The following is a 16035-nucleotide window of genomic DNA, read 5'->3' as shown; positions in this document are numbered from 1 at the left end:
TGGTAAATACGATTCTGATTCCAAATCAATGAGTTACTTTAGTACCATAGCGTCGAATACTCGAACTTAGACTAATACAGTAATACTTAAACTTGTTCCAATTGGGAAGGATCGTATATTTGCATTACAAAATATTTCTCTCCTTATCCACTTATCATTATCAACATCATCGTAACATATGTCACGCCTAAAAATGTATTCTTTGTATTAATAATATGTTTTTTTTTTAATTGATATAGTTAAATAATGATCTTAAATATTGCGCTAAAGCCGCTAATTAACTAAACTATCCAACATATGAACATACCACATACACGAATTTGACCCCAAAATTACCCGACGGGCACGTCACGAATAGATTATGGACCAACAAAGAAAAACTTGAACGTTGAATGTTAAAAGTTGAAACAAACATTCTCACAACTTGAGCAATTGAGTGTGAAACACACTGTAGGAAGACTGAACAGAATAGCTAAATAAACCCATGTCCACAAATTCAAAGAAGAAGAAAAACCGAAATTTATGCACTTCAATGATCTTGGCTAACGCCTAAATTGGGTAATGGCAAGGTCTAGTAATTGTTGCATGTTCCCAAAACGCGTCATTTTGATCTGGGTTTTCTGTATTTTCCTCTTCTTTTGTGCATTCAAGATGATCCTCAAGAATCCCTCACTTCATACTTCTACATCATCATTATCTTCTTCTTCTTCAGGTATAATCTTTATCATTATTGATAATTTTATGTATAATATTAATGTATGATTATGTGTCAATTTTTTTGATCTGGGGTAGTTTGATTTTGTGATCATCGGCGTTATATATGGAATTGGGAAGATGGGTGTGAGTTTATGGTGATTTTGATTTCTGGGTTTTGCATTTCTTTTGGTGGTATGCAATTGATGATAGTGAGTGGTTATGTTTTGGAAATTTGTGAGATTGTTATGTGAAATTCGATTCATAGGTGATGCTATTATGATTTATGAACTGGGTTTCTGTAATCATGGTGCTAAGGTTGCATTTAACTCAAACTTTTGCCGAGACGGTGAGGCGTGGATGTAACCTTGTTGAATTGCAAGAGTACAATAAACTAGGAAAAAGATTGTTAGTTATATGTAATCATGGTGCTAAGGTTGCATTTAACTCAAACTTTTCTATAATGAGTTGTACTACCTCCGATTTTTATTGGTTGCAACTTTGGGGTAGTATTTGTGAGATATTATTTCCAAAGTTACAACTAAAAAAATCGGAGTTAGTAATTGTAATTAGGAAAAAGATTGTTACTTATTAATTAGGAAAGAAATCCAGGTGAACTACCTAGAAATGATGACTTTGAGACAATTATAATGAGATCAAAGAGTACAATAGAACTACACTCATGGAAATAAGTTAGGTAGTTGGATTTTCGTGTTTTCATGAACCTTGCAGGACAGAAAATGGGCAGCCTATAAAGGCTGATGAATTGGTGTGTGATGGTGTTCCTATTTGAACTAACAACCATGTGTAGAGTTTCGGGTACTTGGAGGAGATTCAAGAATTAGTAATTATGTTGCACAATCACAAGGTTATATCATATTTGAGATACACAATGTAATATATCAGTTATATTTGGTATGCTTAATAGAAGAGAAAGTATATGGGTGAACCTTTTTATTTAACACTTCTTTTAAATTAATTCCAAAATTTGTACGGTTTTATATTGCATTTGAGGTGGAAAATTTGGATCCGAAAATGAATGTCATGCCGGTGTCTTTTGAAGCCACGAGCCTAATGGATTGTCTCAATTTACTTAATTTGCCACCTCTATCTTTGAAATCTGCTGAGGTGGCTTTGTTCTCTTCTCCTTTGCTGCTATAAGGTTTTTAGTCAAAAAGTTATAAAAATATGGTCTAGTTTTGTCCGGTCTGAAATTTTGTCTAATCTAAATTTTTTTGTCTGATTTGAATCTTGGGTGATTAGTTTAAGGTAAAGCATCTGGTCTGGTCTGTTTTTATCTTCCACACAAGTTCCCGAATTAAGGCGAAGGGAAGTATGCTGTGAGTTACAGCCATCTTTTAGTATACTACAGCAATCTCATCATTTTAGCTCCACTACATAAATTTCCGCTTTTCCCAAAGTTTCCTTCATCTTATAGTTCGTGATGGTATTCATGCCCCAATTGCCCATCTATTCACTGTCTCTCCGTGCTTCTTTAAGGATGCATGTTTTGTACTTGATAAATTCTAGAAATATAATGTTGACTGACTAGATACCATGCGGGGAGTTTTTACAGCTGTAGTGTTTATGACTTGGAGCTTAAGCTAAACATAAGAACCTAGTTACCATAAACTAGATATAAATTAGGTAGCAAAATTATGATAAGGAATCAAACACATGCTATCTAGATACACCCCAAAACTACCAAAGTTTTATCCACAATAGTAGTCCTTTCTCCTTTGAATCCTTAGAGTAAGGAGCGTTTCTCCTTTGTCATTCTTCCAAGCTCCAACTGTACTCGAAGGATTGATAAGTACTCGGTTGGAACTGTGATGAGACTAGGAGTGGACTAATTTGAACAAGGAGTTGAAGTGGAGCATCAATGCTGTCCTACTAGCATAAATTAGCTGAAGCTGTCCATAGGGACGACATTGATCTAGCTTGTCTCTCCAATTCCCAACTTTTCTTCACTTGGTAATTGGTATAGCTTTGGGGGTTGGGTGAACTGTTTTAGTCACCTTATTGTGTGAGTTCCAATCCCAATTTTATTACGTTAGTCATGTTACAAGGTTGTAAGATGTGCCCATATCCACAAAGGCACGGGCCATACCGCCATAAGTACACAAACATAAATTTTTAGTGCTCATCATTATCTTCACCAGGTCAACTTCTCATTCTAATTTTCAAATTGTGTGTGCACAACTAATCCTCTCTTAGACAAACATTATGACCATAAGAGCATGCTAATGGAATTTTGTTTACACTTTTAAGGACTATAGAGCTGTTTTAATTACTTTCTCATTCATCAATACATACAACTTTGTAGCTTTTTGCACTATACATCTATCTACTAATCTTGACCACATTTTATTATGGATATGTAAAAATAAGTGTCAATAATTTGATTGTTGGTTTAAACTTAATGTATATTTTCAAAATAACACTTTATTCTAAAAAAATTCTTAATACTCCATAGGTGTGTGTGTGTTTTTTTTTATACACTTTTCTAAAGCAAGCGTTTTTTGTAAGTGACACTATCGAAAATTGGAAAATTTCTACTTATATTTTTAATTATATTTCTCTCCTCTTCGGTCTCTACATGTTTAATTTTTTCTCTCTCCTCGTGATCCCTACTACGTTCTTTATCATTGTTTCCCCTAATATCTTTTAGTTTTGAATAAGCTTTTTATCCACTATCGTTTTCTCACAATATCTAACTCTCCAACAATAATCATATACATAATATGATAACCAACCTACATAAAGCTCCTATACATATGTTTATGGATCAGAGATGAAAATCCATAGTTCAAAGTCAACAGATATTTCTAGATGTGATGCTTTTATAGGGTCATAGGGATTTTGGGAATGAAGGAGTCCAATCATGGATGGGACATTTGCTATGTATGATTATTTTGAGAGTGGTACCAACACTGATTCTTGTTTATAGGTGTTCCAATTTCAAACATGGAGAAGAGAGCGAGATTATATGAGAAAATGGCAAGGAATTTGGATGAAAATGGGCCAGCTTTCCTTAAAAATGGAGAAACTTCCCAGTCATTGTCAATTTCTGATTTGTTTAGCGTAAAAGATGGTGCTGTAATACCTAATCCCAAGGTGAAATATTTAGGATGTTCTGCCGTTCTTATTAATAGGAAAGGATCTTGAGCTCTTCCTTTCTTGGCATGCATGCCATTGACTTGATGCTGTTTGCAGGCAGCTAATCCTCCTGTACGAGCAAACGTTTTGTATTTGAGTACTGATTATTCAATTCCCATATCGTAAGTTAATTTCATTGTGCAGTGTTTTCTTTCTCTTTTCAAACTGTGATGTTCATATTATTTATTCCGGCGTTACCTTTTGCAGAAATGCTGTAAAACTGGTGTTTTCACCTTACTTTGACAAAGGTAACAATTCTGTCATTTGCTGTATTTGACATCTGTTTGTTTGAAACTTTAACAAATCATATCTACTGTCATTGAGTAGTTCAATTATTGAGTAGAACTTAGGCAGCTTTTATTCTGTAAACATAAATTGCCCTTTTCTAATGAATTTCTTAATGTTCATATTGTTTGGTAACTTTGGTTCATACAGGCTTGAACATTCAACCTTTTGCTTTTTTGTCTTACGATGTATACATGACGTAGAGTAGTCTGACTCTTTCTTGTTTGTTTCTATATATTGTTCCATGTTCCTCATTTATGCTTTGAATAGCAATCTGGTTTCAGAATTCAAGCTTGTACCACTTTAGTATGTTCCACGCGTCGCATCATATTCAACCTGTTCCTGCTACTCATGATGAAGTAAGGCTTTATTAATCATTTTTTAAATTCTGTTTATTCTCTGCAGTTGTAACTTGTAGCTTTTCTTGGCAAGTAACATTGTATCTATACATTAGGTTGAAGCCGAAGCAAAGGCAGTTAAAAATGTTGCTGAATCGCTTTGCCCATTGAAAATCGTTCTAGATCGGGTGGTTTTGACTTCAAATGGTGTTCTTCTCGGGTGTTGGCAGGTGCCGTTAATAACTCTTCCGACTTTCTGGAAATACATGGATAATATATGAAATTTGTGCTTCCCTTTATGGTGCTTGTTTAGTGAAGTTTTTGTTGAACCACTTTTTTTCTCAATTTATGGAACTTTGATGCGGAACTAGCAGAAGTTTCTAAATCTTGAAGGGTTGGAAGTGTTTCATTTTAGTTTCAAACACACGCGTTGTAGACCACAAAGCTTGCTAAAAACTTGAGAAACTTTTTGTCCATGAATGGGAAACAATGTCATGAAATTTACTTTTGTGATGAGTAGTGGTTGTTTTTGCTTGAGTAAATGCTTTCATAGTTCTTTTGTAATGAACTGTCTTAAGGGAAGGGTATTATGGGTTGTTTAGTTTGTTAATAGTGATCAAATGTAGTACATGAGAAGGGTAAATAGGCAATGCAGTAAGAGATGCCACCTGTGCACATGAGACGAAAGAAATTAGTCTAGAATCATCCTAGGGAGAGGGAGAATGTAATTATAAAAAGGGAAGAGGGATAATGAGAAAGTTGGCAGAAATTTGTATTGAGGGAAACCTTAGAGAATCATCGCCTAAAGCCATTGTTGGAGAGTTGTGAGCTAAACTCACTATTGGAGATTAATGGCCTTAAGCTATTAACCTATCTTTTGTAATCCTTTCATCATTATCAATCAATCTTAAAGCTTTCATCTTTATTGTTGCATTATTAAATCAGAATATTAAGCCAGAAAATTCGTTCATTACATCTCTTACCATCCAACAGCAATTGTCTGCTGGCAATAGAAATTCAGTACCATGATATTAAACCTAGAATAAGTGTCATGCGATTAGTGCTTCTCTTAATGTTTTGTAAGCCAAAATATGTTATTGCTGTTATCTTCTGTTATTCAGCTGAATTCTGTGCATGGGCTGCAATTTCCGAGATTGTTCCTTAAATTAAATATATATGAGTCTTTTGGGAAATGACTAATAAGCGATTTGACAGTTCAGATGATGTTGGAATTGCTTAATTGTCTTAGGACACTCTGATTATAATTGTGACCATATACACAATTAAGACCTTGAATCCCTTTGCGCTTTGCCTGTTTCTCGCTCTAGTCTTACTAGTTACTACTAATAAGCTTAGTGATTCTAGCAAACTAAAAACAATTTTAAGAGAAAAGATGATAGATCCGTGGCATTGTGGACCAGCCTCCAATGTATGTAGTCTTTTGATAAATCTTATTCTTAACATCAATAACTCTTTTTTGTATAGGTAACTTCTGGTACTGATCCCACTACTGTACGCGCTAAGCTGAGGACAGCCCTTCCACGTGCACCGGAAAAGCAGCTTGTAAGAGAATTCCAAAACGTTGCATATTTACATATACAGGCAATACAACTATGATAATATTTTCAAATTTTAGGTCTTATTTTTGGCCTTGGATGTATGAAGATGTTTCTAAGCCCCCACAGATTGGCTTTTGGTTCATGAAATTTTCCATTTAAATATGAAAATCCACACAGGCCAATATTTTGCAAGTTTAAAGTACATACTATGGTGTCCATCAGTTCATGGTATGCTAACTGAAAAAAAAAAGCTGATAGTGAGGAATAATAGCATCATATATTCATGTGGTCGTCTCCTGTGAACGCCACACGGATGCATGATAATATGAATATGCAATGAACTCTATGGCTCTATCAATAACTCTACCTCTCTTATATGGTTACCTTCAATAGTTATCCAATTATGGCTTGATGTTGTTATTCCGGTCATTTTCCATCTTCTTGTTCAATTTTGTCATTTATATGATGGAACTCCAAGTGCTTGCTTCACAATTCATCAACTAAGCATGCATCTTGTCTAACTTGCTGCAGTATGATGATGCTATACTTCATACTTCATTTGCAAGGCTATTGGGTCCTCCAAGAATTCTAGACAAGGTTAGTAACTTAGTATCAAGTGTTGCATGCTCACTTTCTTATTATGGCGATTTTTTTTTTCCAATTTAATTTGCTTTACTTTCTGTGAGAATGTGCTTCTTCCATCCTGTTTAGCCTGAGTTTGGGGTTTGTTGCTGAAGCTGGTACTTTTCAAGGTCGAGGTGAAAGGAATGAAGGGGTGGGTAGGATGGAAATGTGAGTCTCTTGAACTGTTGTGTTTAATGTGTGTGCATGATGAGATCACCCCTTCTTTTCCCCTAATACTTTCCACCAATTTCAGGATTATAGATCCTTATTTGGTACCTGCTGTGCACCCACCCACAAGCTAAGGAGAGTAACCGTTGTATTCAAGTTACTTGGGTCAACCTTTTGAACTGGGTTTATTAGTGGGTAGCCAATTAAGGGAAAATCTATGTATTCTGCTTCTAGCCTTCTAGTACATTAGTAGCCTGTAGTTTTGAGTTCCAATTGGTTCTAAAATGTAAAAGCAAAATGTGGGTTACAGTGGTCCTCTAGGTTTCCAACATAGCATGCAGACACTTTTTTGAATGAGCAACTGCTGTGGAAAATGCTGAAGAAAAATTACTTAACAATATTTTTTTTTCTTTTTGTTTTTGGTGATGGGATTAGATTGATTAAACTAGATCTAAATGCACATGAAGCTTACTTCACATTTCGAAAAAAAAATACACAAGAACTCATATTATATTAGCATTGAATATATTGAAGAATACATATGTATAATAGGTGGACACCAAACACCTCGAGAGTTGGCCTATATAATAGAGATATTATTCCACATGATAAGTGATACTCCATATCTTCTAACTTGCTAAGGAAGATTTATGAGCAAATATTAAAGTATCTTAATTCTATATTTCTAATCTAGATCATTTTGTAACAATTGTCACTTTCTAAAATGGCGAGGAGCCCAATGACATGGGTTAGGAATCCTTTTTAAGCTTAATCAACCTAATCCATTTGCAGAACCTATATGTATTTCTTTACACTTAACCGAAATTTTGATGTGACTATTATAGCGGCCAGATTACAATACTACAATGTGGTCCCTGATTCTTTAAAATTGAGCTCCATGCGATTCTGTGATAATCTTGGTATTCTGAGCTTACTAGTGGTGTTAGCTATCTGAAGTTGACACACGAGGGATGCCTATACTGTCTAACTAACTTACTTCTGGAGTTACATAATCTGTTTTTTCCTTCATGCTTGATAAAGTTAAATATTCAAGTTCTTAAATCTAAGAAGCACAAGCACTCCTATCATAGATCCAAGAAAAAAATACTCAAGCGCAGAATCAGTTCTTATAAATGCAGGCCTTAGTTTCCTGAGAAAAGCGAGTCATGATATGAATTCAGTCTGTGGTGAGGAGTTCATCCTCATTAAAAAAAAATTGGTTAGCAAGCTTGCATAGGATGCAAACAGGGGAAACAGCCACCCTTTAATAGTTTAATGCATCAGGTATAGGGGACAGGGACATTAGTAGTTGTCATTATACTTCAGCCATGCTTTGTTTGGATATAGTAAATAAGGAAAGTCAGGAGAGGGAAAGAAGGGGGAAGGGGGAGGGAAGGTAAAGTTGAGTGCAATTTTCCTTCCAAATCTCTCCAATTTTGGATGGATACTGCTTATTAAAGAGAAAGGGAAAATGGATCCCTCCCTTTCCTTCCCCTTCCTTCTCCCTATCCTTTACCCAAGTAAGAGAAATTGCGCACCTCCCTTTCTCTTCCCTTCTTTTCTTTCTATCCAAACAAAGTGTTAGAGCTAGCTTGAGCAAAGCAAATGGAAACCAGCTAGAGGAAGGATTCAGTTAGTGGAAAATTGCTGAGTTCTCCTTACTTCTGTTTAGTTTCAGTTTGTATTTGGGAGAGAATCAAGCTTCTACAAACCTTGAATATTCTCTTAATATGTATTTTCTGTAATTTTCAGCCTTAATTGCACATGTTTATCTTCCTTTTCAATTTTTCTGCTCAAATTGCAGTTCATAAACACCCATATATGTTTATGGCACAATGTACTGATAGATTCTCATGATTTTACATATTCATATTGGTCTTTCTGTGCATTTATTCCTTCATTTAATATTCCTTTTCTTGCCTTTTCTGAGTATTGTTTAAATGTCATGTGCAGGAGGCAGGTAAAACTTCAGACAACATTCAATTGGTTCATAGGCTGGTGGCTCACCTCAACAATCAAATTAGTGGGTTTCAGGTAAGTGATTGTACGTCTTATTGTTCGGAATTTCTATGCATCTCTGTAGATCTGTAGCTAGTCTGTTAAAATTCAAAACCGAAGGCAAAATTCACTAGAACTCACTTCAATCCAGAATGATATTGACCAATAACATAAGCGAGGGTAGTAATCATCTACGACTGAAAGTTGACTTGGTCAGCCAGAGATCTGAATTTTGTTTAGTGCCACAGGATTGTCTTTGTAAGGTGCTTCCCACAAAAAATGATATTCTGTTATGAAAACCTTTCGAAACCTATCAGGCGGGACATTTGATTTTTCAATGAGATCGGTTTTAAAAGTTCTAAGAATCAGATTTGTTGTGGAAGCAATTTGAACTCAGTTTACCTGAAGTTACAAGGCCTTCGTATAAATTTCAAAATTTATCAAATTGACCTAGCATCACATAATACTTTTGTGCTTGATTGTTCATGCTTTGTACGCTTCAATTGAGAAATTCAATTTAAGCATTTTTTTTTTGTCGAAAAATGGGGCTTGGTCAAATTTTTTGATAGAAAAATATTATATTAGACTAAGAAATGTATCCAAATTATTTCAAATTAGTTATGGAACAGGAATGTCCTAACCCCCTGCGTACTATCGTCCTTTTCTAGGTTTGAAGTGTGAATATTTGTATATAAACTAACTCTATTTAGCTTCGTGAAGAAACTTGTGTGGTGTCAATAGACAAATATTAATCCCGTTGTTTTCATCTGACAATCTGACATACATCAAATTTCGACCTGCTATCTATTTTCTTTTACTTGTGAATCATTGTAGGCTGTCGTTTCTGAACTGTGGTATGTAGAGGAACTCGATGTGCTTGCTCTTGGATTGGATGGAAGAATGAAGGTTCGACGATTTCATCTCGGCTGCTCTAACACCTGAGAGTATCGAATTTAAACACAGCCATATGACTAGTGATTACCAATTTTTTCTTGGGCAATATCTGGGAAGCCCTCTTCAGAAGATACTGCAGGTTGTTAATAGATACTACGGGATATACATAGCATATTGAGTGGCATTTGGAATTGATCAGATCCTACTGTATATTTGTAAAACCCGTGAAGTCCCTGATTGATACAGAGCTATTCTGTGAGTTCGACTTTCTATCCCATAAATCCTCTAATGGTAGTAGTACACTTGTACTGTATAGGTCTGTGTCATTTTGTCATACTGATGCTCGAGAACAGAAATGAGCGTTCTTTCCTGCTGTTTTAGGAGCGTAATTTTGTTGCTAGTGAACACGAATGTACAAAAGGACATGAGTTTTAGAAATGAATGCTGATTTGAACATTCGAAACACATCAATATTGTATTAGCTTTATAATATAATTCTCAGCATTTTATGGTGTATTTGGTACGTCAAAATCATAGTGCCCATCTCATGGCATGCTAAGAAAGTAGCTGGACTATACATTCTTTTGTGGATCTCATTATGTTTTTGGTTTCTGCAAATGTAAGCCTTGTATCCAATTGTATCATTAGCTTTAGAAGGCCTGAATCCAATAATTGCTGGCTTGGATGCTTGAAAATACAAAGTGTAAATTTGGAAATGTGAGTCTTAACTTTTAACCTTGGCGTAGGATGTATACCCTGATTCCTCGATCTCAAATTTACTAATTGCTCCTTTGTTTTATGATTTTATCTCCAATTTCAATAACGTTCGAGTTCAAACTCCCTTTATTTCATCTAATTTCACGTAACAATCATCGATATTACATATCTAATCATCAATTGTAGCAATTATATAAATTTTTGATGTTATGAAAATATAAAATGAAAGCAATCTAACTAGGGTTCACGTAACTATTTTTCATCGAGTATTAGAGGAAGTCAAAGTACCACCCTTTTTTTTTTTTTATGTAGCAATTTTCACCTAAGTTTGATGGAACAAAAAAGAAAGTTGAAGAAATCACAATGGATGATCTCATCTCTTAATCAACCCTCCACCTGCTAAACTAAACTACTGCTACTCTGTACCTGTCACATAAATGATAATTCTAGTATATGCTTCTCTATGACAAACTCATCCCACGTCATCCTCGAAGTTGATGTTGCCACGTATATAAACCTATGTAAGTACTCCTTGTCTGAGAGAAGATTTGGATTGAAAAGAAAGATTATGACTTTCTCATCCTTAGTATTTGGCCTTTAAAATAAAACAATTGCTAAATTTCCTAAACAGAAATATCATAATAATTGCATTATTAAAGTAATTCTTACATTTATCATAGTGCATATAAAGGTAGATGCATTCAAGAATATATTATGTTCATTTGTTGATTACAAAATAAAGTACAATAAATACAATATCAAATTAGCTGAAATATTCAATTAAAATGTGTATAAACTCTAAATGCACCTAGATGCAATATTGCAATTTTCATGTACAATTTCTTACAACCAAGCAAAGCTTGGTCGAATTGGTGGAGAACTCATCTTATGACTTTGAGATCACAAGTTCGAGTCACATTAACCTTGAACAGAACTGAGCTGAAATAAATAGAGTTGGATTGAACTGAACTGATTGAAGCTGAGTTGAAATGAAATTAACTGAAATTAATATTAAGCTGAAGTGAACATACTCTAACTACAAAATGCTTAGGAGTAAGGGGATTCTCTTACCTCCCTTTTCTACTCTGAAGCGTTAACTAAACCTAAAAGAGATGTTGATTCACTAATCAATGAAACTAAAGAAAATAGGACAACATATTAATTCCGTTTGACCTCTCTCTCACACTCTTCCTTCTCTCTTTTCTGTGTTTAGTCTATTTCCTATAAAATAATTTGAATACCAAACAAGCTTATGCCACACAATCAATCACCTACTTTACCATTATTTTCATTTCCTTTTTTATACTTCTAGAAAAATAATGTCATTTTCACCTTTCATTTAGTTTTCTTTCTTTTTCTTCCCTCAAAGTCTGTGCATTTCTCTCTCAACTGAAGCCCCCTATCAAGAAATCCTTTACTCTAATCCTAAATTTGCTAGATTTGTAATTTTCTCCGAATAAATTTTTAGCCAAGAAATATGGGAGGAAGTGGGGGTGTTGCTTTTCTCAAAGTTGTGCTTCAGAACTTCGATATTCTTGCTGGGTTTGTCCCTCTTTTTCTTTCCTCCTTTTTTTTTTCCTGTTAAAATTACCATCAAATGCTTGGAATTTGCTATTTTCTGCACTAATTTTTACATTTTACGGCAATTTGATTACTCATTGATTGTAAGATTTAAATTCTAGGCTATTATTATTGCTTGATTTCATTTAATTTGTTCACTTGTGTGAATTTTGAGTGAAGAGCATATAATTGATTTAAATTGTATAAATTTTTAGCAGCATAATTGTTGGTTTTGTTGAAAGAATCCACCTTAACCTCAATATTTTGCTCACATCATGGGTTTTCTGATTCTCTGTTGTAATTTTTATGGATTTTGATATTTTTGTGTGATTTGGGAGTGTCAAGCTTATAATTGATCTTAATTTTAAAAAAAATTTGGCAACCCAATTGCGCCTTTTTTTGGTTAAAACATTACATATTTTCCTCAATTTCTTGTTCAGATTTTTGGGTTTCTGTTTCATTGTTAATCAACTTCACAAGTTCACACTCGATTATGTCACGCATTCCAAAAATGATACATTGTATAATTTTAGTAAATTTTAATGCTTATATGTATAGCAAAACCCTTTTTGATATGAATGTAATTTTTTTTTTTTTAATTAATTTTATTGGATGTGATTGTATTTTTATCTAAAATAAGGTTTGTTTGTGTTGTTGCAGGCCTGTGGTTAGTCTTGTTTATCCCTTGTAAGTATTTTTGCTTTACTCTTCATTAAGTTATGCTGATTTTGGCTTGGGCGATAGATTTTGAGTGTTTATTTTGATTGCGAATTCTAATAAAATGATGGAAATGGGATTCTTTTCATATAAAGGTTTCTGATCTTTTAGTCTATCCTGAGGGTTAGGCATTCTGATGGGAAAGATTGTTAGCAATGCAACAATAATTCTGATAATGGATTTTGACTATTCATTTTGCCTGGAAAAAAATTATCGGTGTGTGGTACTCCATAGGCTGTACTCAGATATGAGAACTACAGTATGACAATTTAATTCAGACCTAGAATTGCTGATGATTTGAGGCTGATTTGCCATATATGTGTTGAGATGGGTACATAAGTCCTTGTAATTTTAGTGCGAGTCAAAATAGTAGTAGGTTAGTTTAGCTAATTTCTATTCCGTGTGTTTTATTTGTCTATCTACAAAGTAGGAGTCCAAAGTTCTAGTCAGTTATTAACAACTTTAGTTGGTTTACATGGATTTAAGATATAAATTATGATTTTCTGTTAGGTATGCATCAATCAAAGCTATTGAAACCAAGTCTCCTATTGATGATCAGCAATGGCTCACTTATTGGATTCTGTATTCCATGATCACTCTTTTTGAGCTCACCTTTGCAAAGGTTATTGAATGGTAAGTTTCCTTAGCTTTGATCTCTTTGTTTTCAGCTGATATTTTTTGGTTTATTTCGATGCCATACTACGATAAATATCATCTATAGTGGATTAAAGCAAGCTGTCTTGGTAATCAACTAAGTCTTTGCTCTTTGGTGCTATGTTATCTGGATGTCAGTATCCTGCCCATGGAATGTCAGTTACTGCTAATCGGAGCATGTCTTCTCATATTCACTGTAATTCTAGCATACCCTGAACTGATTTTCTTTGTTAATATCACTCTTCTCAAGTCAAGACCTTTTATGTTCCGTGAAAAGTATGGTCTAAAACATCATTACACTACCTCTATGCTTCTAACTAAGCACAACTATTATTAGAGGTAGGGATTCAGATGTACATTGTCTTTCAACTACAATAATAGAGAGGCTATTTTCGGTTGACCATTAGTTTGATAGACGGCAGCTGTTTGCAACTTCTCAGAGGATAAGAAGTGCTGATCATCTATTTCTTCCTTACCCTGCCTTCTGTTGGAGTATCAGTTGAGAGGCATTAGGGTAATCTTGATGTTGATGAGGAACTTTGTTAGTATTTTAAAATGCAAAGGAGTACTATTTGCTGCTGACTTGAGTCTTGAGTTTGATATGAGTAGGTCAAACTTGGCAGGATTTGCTTTTTCGAATTATGTGTATATGGATTTGGGAATAAGTTTTTGTTTTCTGAGTTATCTGTAGCATATTTTGGACTGTCAGGTAGCCCATCCACAATCTAAAATTGTTTGGGATTGAGTGGACTGAAAAAAGGTTGGCAAAGGAAATGGTAAATCTTGGAGGCATATTGAGAATCATACAAGTCTTGGAATATCAACCAATACATGGTCTGGTTGTCTAAATCTCACGTTGCTCCTGTAGATACCCAGCTTGCCTCATTTTGTGAAAGCTCACATTCTTATTTTGCCATTATCTTGCTCTCTTTGGACTACTTTTTTTACTCTCTATCTCTTTAGTCTTTTATATTTCTGAAGACATTCGGAACTTCAGTAGGTGCAGCTGCTTTAACTGCCCATCTACCCCCCATACTGATGCTCTATATTGTTTCAACGAATAACATAGTAAAATATGTTGTCAAAACTACCTACTCAGAAATTTATCTTGATTAGATACCATGTACATTTTTATTTTGGTTGAAAAACATTCCTGTACCCTAGCAGCTTATTAGCTTATGACATTGGATTACCTAAATAGCTTATGAGAGGCTTGCTACTCTTAATCTACCTGATCAAATTGCTTATATTTAGGACTAAATTCAATGAGAATCAGACAATGGCCAGACGCCCAGACCACACACCTTATCCTGTCTCTTTGAGCAATCAGAACTCACAGGATTCACGAGATGAATGGATTATATCATGATATCCTGATAATATTTCTTGATTGGGAGTTCTTGATGAAAATATTGCATTCGTATCTACAGGATCCCTATTTGGTCATATGCCAAGTTGATTATGACTTGCTGGCTGGTGATACCTTACTTTAATGGAGCTGCATATGTTTATGAGCATTTTGTAAGACCAACATTTGTCAATGCCCAGAATCGTACTGTCAACATCTGGTATGTCCCAAGGAAGAAGGATGTTTTTAATAAGAAGGATGATATTATAACAGCAGCAGAAAAGTACATACAGGAGAATGGAACAGATGCTTTTCGAGATCTAATTGACAAGGTAAATTCACCATGAAAGAAGTATAATCATCTACTTTTAGATGTTTTACTATCTGCAGTACAATTTTATTACTAGTTGGATAGATTGCTTATTACGGCGCTACTTGTGAAATCTAGCACAAAATAGTATCAAACTATCAATTAACTTGTCTTGAGAAGCTCGGTTTCCATTAAGTTACATGGCTTGAGGAATTGAATTGACCTTCTGTGACTGACTTATATATGTTCTGTTTATTGTTTTTGGTAGGCTGATCACAAAAGTACGAAACCAAACACTGATTATGGCATTTTTGAGAATGAACACTACTACTGAGTGCTGCAGTCTGCTGATTTTCCAATAATGTAAACTTTTTTCAACCACAGTTTAGTTTGTGCCATGTGTTACCTTTTTAAGCCGTTTGCCACCTCTGTAATTAGCTTGGTGTCTTTTATTGTGTAATTATGATGGCATTTCATCCTTTTTAGTGATTAATGGTAGTTAATTACTGTACAATACATCCTTGTGTGTCTTAATTTGTCTGGAAATACTCCAGCAGCCTAACAGAGAAAAGAAGAGGGAAAGGGGTGCCTTCTATTTTGTACCTTGTTGCTTATGCATTCTAACACTTTTGCAGCTAAGATGGACTGGTATTGTCTATACTTTCCAAGAATTCGTCGTCATTGTGACCTTTCACTCTCATTTCTGTCTATACTTTCTTGTGGTACTCCGTCATGCAGATTCAAAGTGGTTGCTAAGGTTATGGCCTAATGTTATTTTGGACACGAAGTGTCAATTAAATTGAGTTTTCAGTTCTCGACTTCTCATAAAATCTCTTGTGAACTTGTCAATTCACGGGACTGAGAGATTGTTGCTCATAATGTAAGCAGTTTATCAATTTTTTTTACTAAAATACACAAAATTTCCTACAAAATAAATTTTGATTCCACAAGCTATAAGTTTATTACAAACAATTTCATACAACTGAAGTTAATATCAGACTTTCGTCAAAG

The 16035-nt window shown here is 34.5% G+C and overlaps 2 protein-coding genes across 3 annotated transcripts; both read left to right on the top strand.

Annotated features, from left to right (window-relative positions):
* Positions 1-352: 352 nt before the first annotated feature.
* Positions 353-10232, top strand: LOC110700570. 2 transcript variants are annotated; one of them, XM_021878124.1, is made up of 10 exons: positions 353-712; positions 3644-3810; positions 3910-3974; positions 4060-4100; positions 4408-4496; positions 4592-4705; positions 5961-6038; positions 6566-6631; positions 8780-8860; positions 9687-10232. In XM_021878124.1, exons 1-10 carry the CDS (start codon positions 562-564, stop codon positions 9726-9728), a joined length of 894 nt encoding a protein of 297 aa, XP_021733816.1. In that variant the 5' UTR covers positions 353-561; the 3' UTR covers positions 9729-10232. The 2 variants fall into 2 exon arrangements, with proteins under 2 accessions (XP_021733816.1, XP_021733815.1); XM_021878123.1 differs by having other exon boundaries at positions 356-712; positions 9659-10232.
* Positions 10233-11708: 1476 nt separating this feature from the next.
* Positions 11709-15695, top strand: LOC110700569 (HVA22-like protein a). Its single transcript, XM_021878122.1, has 5 exons — positions 11709-11977; positions 12656-12682; positions 13223-13345; positions 14797-15046; positions 15293-15695. Exons 1-5 carry the CDS (start codon positions 11913-11915, stop codon positions 15356-15358), a joined length of 531 nt encoding a protein of 176 aa, XP_021733814.1. The 5' UTR covers positions 11709-11912; the 3' UTR covers positions 15359-15695.
* Positions 15696-16035: the final 340 nt, after the last annotated feature.

Source organism: Chenopodium quinoa, unplaced genomic scaffold (assembly GCF_001683475.1).
Source record: "Chenopodium quinoa cultivar QQ74 unplaced genomic scaffold, ASM168347v1, whole genome shotgun sequence".
Classification (NCBI taxonomy): Eukaryota; Viridiplantae; Streptophyta; class Magnoliopsida; order Caryophyllales; family Amaranthaceae; genus Chenopodium; species Chenopodium quinoa.
This window is presented reverse-complemented; position numbering and strand designations above follow the sequence as displayed.